At 44.1% G+C, this 13,180-nt stretch overlaps 1 protein-coding gene and 1 long non-coding RNA gene across 2 annotated transcripts in view; both read left to right on the top strand.

Annotated features, from left to right (window-relative positions):
• LOC133635932 (uncharacterized) overlaps nucleotides 1-13,180 on the top strand; it is a 578,226-nt gene that overhangs the window by 233,563 nt on the left and 331,483 nt on the right. The window lies entirely within an intron of this gene.
• On the top strand, nucleotides 11,814-12,606 carry LOC133665224 (transcriptional activator Myb-like). Its single transcript, XM_062070478.1, is given in 3 exon segments — nucleotides 11,814-12,356; nucleotides 12,358-12,508; nucleotides 12,566-12,606. Coding segments are annotated over 3 exon segments (735 nt in total).

Raw genomic sequence — 13,180 nt, 5'->3', positions numbered from 1 at the left:
AAGCTTTGGTCAGGCTGTTTACAAAAAATAAATTCTAATCAAATATACTGCAAAACAAGGGACTCATAAAAACTGATGAATTATAAATTCACAAGTAATTACAAAGTGCTAAAATAAATACATTATAATTAATAAGTTCAAACAATACATTAATAAGAATATATATGTTTTTTATAGGGGCTGTTTGCAACATGTACATAAATACTTAGGGTATCCTGCCGTCTTACGGCTTCTTGTATGTAGTTAACATGACAGCAAATTGTTTGTTGCTTCACTTGGACGGCCGTAGTATGTGTGCACGCGTTCCCTGCGCGTACGTGTTGGTGAGACTGGGTGGGTGACAGCCATAAACACCAATCATTTTATTCAGGCTAGTAAATATTTTTATGACATAAACTTTGTTTGAAAAATATAGACTATTGCCAAACAAATGTGTTCTGTTAAACCACAATGTGTAATATAGCTTTACCACTTTAGTCATCATTTTTGCGCTTTAAAACGTTATCTCCAGACTTCTGTTTGTTTAATATTATAATTATTGCCACAAGTGGTGGACAACTGTATTACACCTGAGTACCACTGCGGCCCATACGGACCACAGCTGAGAATGTTTTCAAAATCATTTTTTTATACCTTTAACATCAAAACTGTAGCCACTTTTATGATGTGCAGTGCTGTTTTCAAATTACCTTAAGTTTTGAACTATAGAAAGTATTTCAATGGTTGGAATCTGCGCTTTTGAGTGATGTACAAGATGTACATTATTATGGTAATCTAAGCCACAGCACTTCAGACGAGGCACAAAGCAGTGTGGGGAGGGTTTGTTTTCAGGGCATACAACCTGAAACGCAGGTGTCAGGCACACACTCTGAAGCAGAATTTTACAACAACGTTCTGCAAAAAAGTGATATTATTTTTCATTGTAGGTGTTTTTTTTGTTTTGTTTTGTTTTTTTTGTAGGTGTTTTTTACACTTTGCCGTGTTTGTTGCATTGCATTGCAGGTAGTCTGAGAAGTAAAAAAGGAGCGACTTTCATATGCTGTTAATATTCAATGATTTATTGTTTATAGTTAATATTGTAAATCCCACATTCTTTATTTTCATGTACATTCTGAGTGCCTCAATCATTAAAAAAAAAAGTATAATTTTTTTGAGAAGGTCTAGCATTCTGTTAGATATTACTGTGAGTTCTTGTATTAATGTTCCTGAAAAAAGAGACCCAAGCACATATACTGTACAGAATATTTCTACAGCTAACTATATACTGTATATATATATATATATATATATATATATATATATATATATATATATATATATATATATATATATATATATATATATATATATATATATAATGTGTTAGGGGTGTAAAAAATAATCGGTACAAACCGATAACCGATTTTAACTTTAGCGATATGATTCGTTTGGCGAACCGCTGGATCGATCTATACTGTATATAGTATGGATCGGTCAATGTCCGGTTGTAAGGTAATGAATCGGTTGCTTGTAGATCTACTATGCAATATGGCCGATCTAATCTTGCGAGATTTCTGTGATGACGTAATGCGAGAGTATCATTCTTGTTTGCGACTGACGACAGAGAAACAAGGCAGACAGCACCGAAAGAGTTTACAAACAATGCACACCCGAATATTAAATCTAAAGTATGGTTAACGTTTGGATTTTTAAAAAAAAAAGATAGGTTTGTTGGATAATAGTATGGCCATTTGTAACATTTGTAAAGTAGTGATAAAGTAGCTGCAGCACGACTAATCTGAGCACTCACCTGTTGTGATGGCCTTGAGACACTCAAGGCCGCAATGAGGGGGCTAGTAATGCTAATGCTAGCAGAGCTACAAACTCATTTGAAAGACTTCCAACCCCAACTTAGCCACAACTCTGCGAGGCAATCACATTAACTACTACACTGTTCATTAGGGATGTGTACCAAGTAACGGTATGTTCTGGTACCGGTTTCTAATTGGGTCGGTCCTTCTGGACCGTGAATATTCTGGACTAATGATACTGCTTCCAGTATGTTTTTTATCCAGCTGATTGTTGTAATTATGACACACTGTCACATTCGGTTCAGCTGCCGCTGCATACACATTACTATTTAGCTTGGAATAATTACAAAGAAGCAACACCACACAAAAGTTTGTAACACAATTCATCCTCAAAAGTTTCAAGTGAACGCTACTTAAAGAGGAACTGCACCTTTTTTGGAATGTTGCCTATCATTCACAATCATTATGAAAGACATTAATACGGATGTATTTTATAATGCGTTCAAAATAGTGAATAAATAAAATATTTCAGCTTCTACACTGAAGCTGCTGTTTATTTTACGCGATAACACTTAATTGTATGTTGCAACAACAGTAAATATCTGGTAGCTTTTCCCAAAGTGTTTTGTTTACATTTTCTTTTCTTTAAGTGTATGGATTGCAGTGCCTTGAAGTTGATAGTTCTATTTGCTCATAATTATTACAGGCACCACCTGTTTTGTATGTGTCTATTAAAAAAACACATGACATTGTTATATGACATGATACATAATACATTTAATTGTCTTTTCACGGTGCAAAGCGTCCATCTGCATCGAATCGTATCGAAATGTTTTAAAAAGTATTGTTAGTGAATCGTATTGTAACCCATGTATCAAGATTCATATCGAATCGCCATTTAAGGTAGAGGAGATGCACATCCCTAAGTCAGGGATGTAAGGATATCAAAATCTCACGGTACAATAATATAACAATATTAAGGCCACGGTACGATATTATTGTGGTATATGTCCCAAAAAAGACTTTTAAATGCTGTAATGTGTAACATTAAGTGGCAGGACTGTTTAGGATAAACACACTTACTGTAGTTGAACATAAACATAATGCTAAAATATATATATATATATATATATATATATATATATATATATATATATATATATATATATGTATATATATATATATATATATATGTATACATATATATATATATATATATATATATATATATATATATATATATATATATATATATATATATATATATATATATGTGTATATATATATATATATGTATATATATATATATATATATATATATATGTATATATATATATATATATTTAATGTGTCAGCACGCACATGCTCACGGAGCGCACAAGCACAAACACTGTGGGGAGGAAAAAATGGCCAAAAAAGGCAATTCTACTGGTTAATAAAGAGTGTGCGTGAACTTGTTAAGCGCAATTTGGAAGTATTTTGGCTTCAAAACTTTCGATCAAGAGAATGCTTTAAACACGCCACGCTGCAAGCGTTTCTCTTTACCAATAGCAACTGTTGTGATTTGGAGCATTTTTGATTTTACAAATTACCCCATTTTTTTAATACTATACTCTTAGAATAGTTTGTTTCTTTTGAGCAGCTCATTAACTATTCGCACATAGAGAGTAGCTTAAAATTATTGTTAATGCCTACTGAATATTCATGCTTAACATTAGATCCATAGAACACCTTTGTATGATAATGCTCATTTGAACATTAATGCTTCAGTAGATCAGAGTTGGTGGTGGTCACCTGGTGGTGAGCTGGCGCCGATGGTGGGGGTGGATGCCGGACAGACCTGGCAGGCCCAAACGCATTGTGAGGGTCTGCTGGGAACGTCTAGGATCAGATCTGCCCGGAGTTCCTTAAGGCTCAGGATGCTGTGGGGCTGTCTTGGTTGACAAGACTCTGCAACATCGCGTAGACATCAGGGGCGGTACCTCTGGATTGGCAGACCGGGGTGGCGGTGCCTCTCTTTAAGAAGGGGAACCAGAGGGTGTGTTCCAACTATCGTGGGATCACACCCCTCAGCCTTCCCGGTAGGGTCTATTCAGGTGTACTGGAGAGGAGGCTATGCCGGATAGTCAAACCTCGGATTCAGGAGGAACAGTGTGGTTTTCGTCCTGGTCGTGGAACAGTAGACCAGCTCTATACTCTCGGTAGGGTCCTTGAGGGTGCATGGGAGTTTGCCCAACCAGTCTACATGTGATTTGTAGACTTGGAGAAGGCATTCAACCGTGTCCCCCGGGAAATCCTGTGGGGAGTGCTCAGAGAGTATGGGGTATCGAACTGTCTGATTGTGGCGGTCTGCTCCCTGTATGATCAGTGTCAGAGCTTGGTCCGCATTGCCGGCAGTAAGTCGGACCCGTTTCCAGTGAGGGTTGGACTCCGCCAAGGCTGCCCTTTGTCACCGATTCTGTTCATAACTTTTATGGACAGAATTTCTAGGTGTACTCAGGGCGTTGAGGGGATCCGGTTTGGTGGCTGCAGGATTAGGTATCTGCTTTTTGCAGATGATGCGGTCCTGATGGCTTCATCTGGCCAGGATCTTCAGCTCTCAATGGATCGGAGGGGCTCTCCCTTAGAGATAGGGTGAGAAGCTCTGTCATCCGAGGGGAGCTCAAAGTAAAGCCGCTGCTCCTCCACATCGAGGGGAGCCAGATGAGGTGGTTAGGGTATCTGGTCAGGATGCCACCCGAACGCCTCCATAGGGACATGTTTAGGGCTCGTCCGACCGGCAGGAGGCCATGGAGAAGACCCAGGACACGTTGGGAAGACTATGTCTCCCGGCTGGCCTGTGTACGCCTCGGGATCCCCCGGGAGGAGCTGGACAAAGTGGCTGGGGAGAGGAAAGTCTGGGCTTCTCTGCTTAGGTTGTTGCCCCCGCGACCCGACCTCGGATAAGCGGAAGAAAATGGATGGATGGATGGATAGATCAAAGTGAAATGTATTGTGCATCACTGAACCTCATGGCCTGCTGGTTTTTGCAGAAATGTGAACAGGTTCTGTTCTATTCTATCACAGAACATATCAAAGTACGAAAAGAAAGAACACGGGGGCCCACATGTATGGCCCCTACCCAGAGGACTTCCTCTTGTATTAGCTTAAAAAGAGAAGGATTTTGAGTAACGGGACTCTTGCCTTCACATAATCCAACGAGTTTGGTAATCGTTTTGCCAACAGTCCAGAGTGCCTCTCTAAGTATATTTATATTGTTAATGCAAATAAGTGTAACTGATTGAGCATTGAAATACGTGTCTGATAACCTTCAATTTCCCTCTGATTAAATAACGAACACGTGTTAAGGTGGGACAGGGCCGAGGTCTTTGGGAGTCCCCCGCCAACAGAACTTTGGGAAGTTTAAAGTTCAACTGTTAACAAGACCGTTTCAAAAGTGCACTTTTGAAATGAGAAAGGAATTACGACTGAAAGTGTAATTGTAATGCAATATTCTGTCACTGCAAGTTGCATTAAGATATTGTTTGAGTGAAAAATAATAACAGTAAATATGTAAGCAATTTTCTGCGACCTTTATTGGTGCAGTCAGACAGATGATTGATTTTATTGTGAATGCCTAAAGTGTGCTCTTGGTGTCTCTGGCGCAATTGATGACGGTGCTGTGTGCGGAAGATCAGAATCAGAATCAGAATAGTTTTATTGCCATTGTTTGAGAACGGGTTCACAAACTAGGAATTTTTCTTGGTGCAAACGTGCGACATAAAACACATATAACAAATATTTGGTATAAAAAGAGCTGTGACTGAGCTATCAGATCAGATAGACTTAGAAGGAATTCAAGGAGCTGCTGTTAGGAGTTATTGTTCATTTGCCTGATGGCCGAGGGGAAAAAACTGTTCAGGTGGCGGGAGGTGTGGGTCTGGATGGAGCGTAGTCTCCTGCCTGAGGGGAGAGGGGAGAATAGTGTGTGTCCAGGGTGAGAAGAGTCAGCTGTGATCCGACCCACACGCCTCCTGGTCCTGGAGGAGAACAAGTCCTGGAGGGATGGGAGCTTGCAGCCAATCACCTTCTCAGCAGCACGCACGATGCGCTGCAGTCTATTCTTATCCTGGACTGTGGCGCCGGGGAACCACACTGTGATTGAGGAGGTCAGGATGGACTCTATGATGGCTGAGTAAAACTGGACCAGCATCTCGGTCGGCACCTTAAGTTTCCTCAGCTGCCGCAGGAAGTACATCCTCTGCTGGGCCTTCTTGATGAGGGAGCTGATGGTCAGCTCCCACTTGAGGTCCTGGGTGATGGTGGTGCCCAAGAAACGGAAGGAGTCCACAATGGGGACGGGGGTGGGAGAGTCAATCAGGGTGAGGGGGGATGGTGGGGCTGTGACTTTCCTGAAGTCCATGATCATCTCCACTGTTTTCTGGGCGTTCAGCTCCAGGTTGTTGAGGCTCCACCAGGACGTCAGCCGGTCCACCTCTCTCCTGTAGGCGGACTCATCGCCATTCGAGGTGAGCCCGATGAGGGTGGTGTCATCCGCAAACTTGAGCAGTTTTACGGATTGGTGACTGGAGGTGCAGCAGTTTGTATACAGGGAGAAGAGCCAGGGGGAGAGTACACAGCCCTGAGGAGTACCAGTGTTTGTGGTTCGACTGTCCGAGACAATCTTCCCCAGCCGTACGTGCTGTCTTCGGTCTGTCAGGAAGTCATTAATCCAACTGCAGAGGGAGTCGGGCACGCTGAGCTGGTAGAGCTTGTCTCGTAGCAGTCCAGGGAGGATGGTGTTGAAGGCAGAGCTGAAGCCCACAAAAGTAGCTCCCAAGTTATGGCTTCCTATCGCATTAGCGGCCATCTTACAAGACTGTCAGTTACAAATATATTGAATAGAAATACATCTCAGTTAGCTGCATAACGTAGTGTGGCTGACTTAAACGAGCCGCATGAAGCTTGCAAGTGCGGCCATAAATCTTTGCCAAAAGTTGCGATGGCTTCTATTATTGTACTGTATCTAAATTGCCTGCAGATAATTGTGTGGTAATGCTAGTAAGTCCTACAGTTTGTGTTGTTTTGCTCCTGACAACTTGTTGTTGGAAGCTAACGTTTGCATAGTGTGATATTGCTGCTGCTTACACAAGATGACCAGTGCATGTGAATCAATAATGTAAAATTTGAAAGATATGGATCCATAATTGATTATATTTTACCCAGCCCTAAAGCCCTCTTAGTGTTTGCCTCATTCAAACAATATTAAGGCCTCTTCTTGAGGTGACAAACAAAAGATCTCCAGAGATTGCTTACAGACTAAAATGTCATTCTACTAAAATGTCATTATTTTGAAACCACAATATAAAGAGAAAACTTCCACATGTCCTCATCACTCTAACCATGACAGCACAGGTCAGGAAATGGCAAGATGACAAGGTTGAAGACAAATCACAATGCTATAGTTTAATCATCCTTTCTTGATATAGAAATACATTCATTTTCAGCATACTAACAAAATAACTTTTAATAATGGCTTCAAATATCTTTTCAGTGTGACAGTTTATGAGCTTTGCAGAACGCAGACTTTCTTACCTCCGCTATAGCGGTTATGTTTTGGCCTGGGCTTTGGCTGTGTGTTAGCAAAATAACTGAAAAAGTTATGGACAGATTTAAAGTCCAAAAAACAATTTTAACTACAACAAGCACAAACACACTTCACTTCCTGTGTCAGGCTTGTCCCTGACAGTTTGGTCATGTTTTAGTTTTTCCTCTGTGTCTGTCTTTATTTCCTGCTTGTATCCCTGAGTGCTTTTTCCCCTCAGCTGTGGCTGATTGACACCGGGCCACACCTGGTGTCAATCAGCCAGCTGCTATTTAGACTTGCTTTGTCCTCCAGTCAGGGCTGGAGTATTGTCGTTATGACTTGTCGATGTCATTGTCTACTACCTGTCGATATCATCACTACCTGTGTCGCTAATACTTGTCTATGTCTTTGTTTGCGGTAAGCTGTTCCTGTTTGCTAGTTCCTAATTGCTATTTACAGTTTGCTGTCTCCTAGCTCCTAGTTTTGTGTTTTCCTGTTAGCCAGATCCTGTTAGCCGCTAGCTATTTCCAGTTTTTCTGTTTGCTGGTTCCTGTTTTCAGTTTGGCCATTCCTAGTTCCTGGTTTGTGTATTTTCTTTATTTTATGGACATTAAATCATGTTTTCCTGGACAAAGCCTGCCATCTCTGCATCTTGGGGTTCGTCACCAACACCTTGTGACATCCTGCTTACGGTGGTCCACGAACCTACCTTGGCGGTCCCGTGCCAAGAAAAGGATTCTGGGAGATGTAGTTTATTTACAGACCCGGCCAATGCAAAAACGGCAGAAGAAAACTACACTCACCAAGTTTTCGTTGGATACCGTCACACGTCACAGTATTATTGAGAAGACTTTGAAACCGAAATACCGCTGTAATTATAAAATCGTTACATCCCTGACATATACGTAAACATAAATATATATATACATACTGTATATACATATATGTATACATATATGCATACATATATGTATATGTATACATATACACATACATATATGTATATATATACATACACATACTGTGGAGTGTCTCTATGGGGCCGGGCTGACCAGCGTCCTATCGGAGGTAAGAGGTGTGCCCAGGTTCAGCTCAGCAGAGATGTGGCCTTAGGCAGAGTGGTTTAGGGGCGGTACCTACCTGCATGCATTCCTCCTCAATCAGCTTGAGATGACTGCTGTGTCTAATTACCAATGGAGCACACCTGGGTTCTGATCAGCCTGGGAGCATAAAGGCAGCAGCTTGAACCTGGGCTCACTCTACCTGTGCATGGGACGCTGTCAGGCGGTAAGACACACACTCCACTTTCTCACAAACAGAATGCTTGATGTATATCGTCGGCGGCGATCACTCGAAACGAGTATGATTGTCCTCCTGTTGGTGGGATTGCCGTCAGGAGAACGCCTGTGCGTGGAAACTTTTAAAGTGGGGAGACTGGTGCACGGACAGCCACCACACTGTCCTTGGCAAAGAGAAGGCCAAAGTCCAATGGCATGGAGACCAAGACAATTGGGGGCCCATCTTTGCTGCAGCCTTCTTCCGCCTTTGTGACCGTTGTGGCGCTTCTATGCAACAGCTGGACAGGGATAGTGCCGCCACACCAGGGGAGTTCGCCACCGCCCAGTGGAGGGATCCAAACCTGAGGGGGTGAGTAACATGACTTCTTCTCACTTCGCTGTAAAAAAGGGGCTATTGTATCGAGTGGTCACAGCTAAGGAGGGTGGGGGTGAAAGTGAACAGTTGTTGGTGCCTAAGGACTTTGTATCACAAGTTCTTTTTTTAGCTCATACTCACCAGATGGGGGCACATCTGGCTGTCCAAAAAACCTATGACAGAGTCCTGGGGAGATTTTATTGGCCAGGGGTGAAGAGGGCTGTGGAGGACTTCTGTCGAACCTGTCCAGAGTGTCAGATGGTTGCACCCCGCCCCACGGTCCGTAACCCTCTCATTCCCCCGCCTATCATCAAGGTCCCATTCTCCCGGGTGTCACTGGACGTGGTCTGGCCTCTTCCCAAGTCAGCCCGAGGCCATAGGTACATACTGGTGATTATGGACTACGCCACTCGCTTTCCCGAAGCCATTCCCCTTCGTTCCGCCATAGCTCGAGCGGTGGCTCGAGAACTGTTCCTGCTCTTTAGCCGGGTGGGCATCGCCAAAGAAATTTGGACGGACCAGGGCACATGCTTCATGTTTTAAGTCGTCAAAGCTTTGTGTACATGGTTGAAAGTGAAGCAGCTACAGACCTCAGTGTACCATCCCCAAACGGACGGTCTGGTTGAAAGGTTCAATGCAACATTAAAAAAGATGCTGAGAAAGGTGATTGACGTAGATGGAAAGAATTGGGACCAGCTCATTCCCCACGTGCTCTTTGCTGTTAGAAAAGTTCCCCAGGCCTCTACCGGATTCTCGCCATTTGAGCTCCTCTATGGGCGGCGCCCCCGAGGCCTTCTTGACCTCACAAAGGAAGCCTGGGAGAGCCAGCCGTCACCCCACCGCTCAGTAGTGGACCATGCCGAGCAGATGCAGGGGAGAATGAAGAAGGTGTGGCCTCTGGTGTGACAACACATGGAGAAGGCTCAAGCTGAGCAGGCTCGCACCTACAATAGAGGAAAACAGATTTGGGAGCTCCAACCAGGTGAGAAGGTCCTGGTGTTGGTTCCAACCCATGAGTGTAAGTTCCTGGCCAAGTAGCAGGGGCCGTATGAGGTTGTGGAGAAGATGGGTCCTATTAATTACAAGGTGAGACGGCCAAGCCGGCGAAAAGGCAATCAGATATATCACATACATCTGCTAAAGAAATGGCATGCTTTGGAAACAACCCCTGTCCCTGCCTTGTTAACCACCCTCTCTCCACAGACAGAACCACCAGTAGGCATAGGGACTGAACTGTCTCCCACACGCACAGGACTTAAAGGAGCTTATAGGCCGAAGCAGAGACATCTTCTCAGAGCTGCCTGGCCGCACCCATCCATCAATCTATCCATTTTCTACTGCTTGTCCCTTTTGGGGTCGCGGGGGTGCTGGAGCCTATCTCATGTGATCGCTAAATTTTCTGCAAAATTTTCAGCAAAATTTTCATCAAAAAACTACCATTACATGTTATGTAGACCACAAGAAAGTGTTTTAAATGTAGAAAAAAATCAATACATGACCCTTTTAAGAGATGCAATCCCCTGAACACGAGCTCAGTAGATCATCTTTGCGTGAGCTCTTAATTTTGCACGTGTTTTAAAACTTGCACAACTTTAGTAGATCAGGCCCTATATGTATTATTTTTTTCTTGAAATGAGCATGATATTTAGATGGGTTTTAAGCTAAAAGAGGAGTGTAAACAAGTACCATTTGTTCAAGGACTTTGTGTAGTATGAGTATTCTGGGTTTTTTTCTCGCCATTGTATTTTTCCAACACTGTCCTGAGCCAATGTGTGCAGCCCTGAGCCAAGGGTCAGTGTGTGTGTGTGTGTGTGTGTGTGTGTGTGCGTGCGTATTTTCTGTGTGTGTATGGAGACAATATTGTGTACACACAAATCAAACTTGTAAACTATTGCACTGAGGACAGTTTGGGCTGTTTGTATTCAATATGGGCAAGAATACCACTGATTTAAACCACCTGGGTAAACAGGTTATTGCTATATCAATCATGTTCAGTGACATATAGTGGTTGATGCCACAGACTATATTGACCAACACACTGACAGAGATGAATGCTGCGCCTCATGCGCACACTCGCTGCCTCTTTTAACCATCGTACTCACTTTTCTCTTCCTGGCCTTCCAATCCTGTTGTCACCTTTTATTTCTACCCTTTAATGTTATTCTGGATTTTATTGTTTTTATGCATGTTATATATTTTGTTGGTTTTATGTGCATGCTTTTTATTGATTGGTTTTATTGATTTGGTTTTGTTTGAACGTGCTGAGTTTTAACGTTACTTCTACCCTGTAGTTACTGATGGACCTAATTGCCTGCACCTGTCGAGCCCTGTTTTTATTTGAGTGACAGTTTTACCGCCGAATAGGAGCACACACATAGCCAGGGCAGCCAATCGGCAGCGGTGAGGAGGGCCGTCACGCCTGAAGAAAAGGAGTTTGATGGAACGGAGGCGACGGGCGGCTGGCCCGTGCACCTTTTCGCAGCTCGGGTCTTTTGGACCTTGGTGACTTCACGTTGCACGCATGGAGGATGACAGGAGGTAGCAATTGACCGCTGACGACGCGGGGAGCGACGGGTCCAACGCTGTTGGACAGTCCTGGGGAAATCCAGAGTGTTGCGACGGGGAATACACGCAGTGGCAGAGCGAGCAGCTCTGCTTCCCGTGTGAGTACCAATTGAGAATAGTAGGAACACTGGTGGTGAATACAGCTATGGCGCTCTGGGAGAACAAATCCGGCGCTGATAGTGAAAGTACGAGCAAACAGAAGCAGCTTGAAAGGCGGCACACCGGGGAAAGTGACTAACATGACTCGGCAGCCGAGGAACAGTGTTTACAGCAGTGAGGAGGATGAGGAAAAGGCTGAGATGTATGAGCACGATTACGACGGCATGATGGCAAAGCCTGGTAACCGCCACCTTGGGAAAATGCTCTGGACACGGGAAGAGGATGAGAAGTTGAAGAAGCTTGTCGAGCTTCATGGATCAGAAGACTGGAAAGTAATTGCAAGTTTACTATTTAACCGTACAGATGTGCATTGTCAGCACAAATGGCAAAAGGTTCTCAACCCAGAATTAATCAAAGGACCCTGGACCAAAGAAGAAGACCAGCGGGTAATAGAGCTGGTTCAAAAGTATGGTGCCAACCGCTAGTCGGTTATCACCAAGCACCTGAAGGGGCGCATCGGCAAGCAGTGCCATGAGCGATGGCACAACCACCTTAACCCGGAGGTGAAGAAGACCTCGTGGACCGAGGAGGAGGACCACATAATCTACCAGGTGCACGAGAAGCTGGGCAACCGCTGGGCCGAGATCGCTAAGCTGCTCCCCGGCAGGACCGACAATGCCATAAAAAAAACATTGGAACTCCACCATGAGGTGCAAGGTGGAGCAGGAGGGCTACCTGCAGAGCACGGCCAAGGGCACCAGCTCACCACTCTCTGTCGGCCATGGCTACACCAAGCCCAGCGGCCACCTCATGACGTTCCCGCACCACCCTGCAGGTAATGGCAATGCAGAGTGTTTTAATCAAACTTTGTTAAATATGCTCCGCTCCCTAGAGACAGCTAAGCAGAATCATTGGCCCGAGTACTTGCTATAGTTGGCACATGCATACAATAACACCACACACAGCGCAACCGGTAATATCCACTCCTTCCTCATGTTTGGGCGACACCTGCTTCTCCCAGTAGATGAGGGGTTAGGTGTAGGACCCCAACAGTTGAGGCATGATATGGGTGGGTGGGTGAAAGATCACCAACAGAGGTTGTCCCTGGCCTATGGTCTGGCTAGGAAAAGAATGGATGACGCAGCCTCACAAAACAAGAAACAGTTTAACAAGAAGGCGAGAGCTTTCCCTCTCGTACCTGGGGAGAGAGTGTGGGCACGGGACAGGAATAGACAAGGGAGAGGAAAGTTATCTACTTGGTGCAACCCCGAGCCATATGTCATGCACAGACAATCCACAGAAACTCACTGAAGGTGTGTGGAAATCCAGAGTGTTGCGACGTGAAATACACACAGCGGCAGAGCAAGCGGCTCTACCTCCCGTGTGAGTACCAATTCAGAAGAGTAGGAACACTCTGGTGGCGAATATGGCGCTCGGGGAGAACAAAGAAGTGAAAGTACGAGCGAAAAGATGCAGCTTGAGAGGCAGCACACCGGGGAAAGTGACT

This window comes from Entelurus aequoreus, linkage group LG02 (genome assembly GCF_033978785.1).
Source record: "Entelurus aequoreus isolate RoL-2023_Sb linkage group LG02, RoL_Eaeq_v1.1, whole genome shotgun sequence".
NCBI lineage: Eukaryota > Metazoa > Chordata > Actinopteri > Syngnathiformes > Syngnathidae > Entelurus > Entelurus aequoreus.
This window is presented reverse-complemented; position numbering and strand designations above follow the sequence as displayed.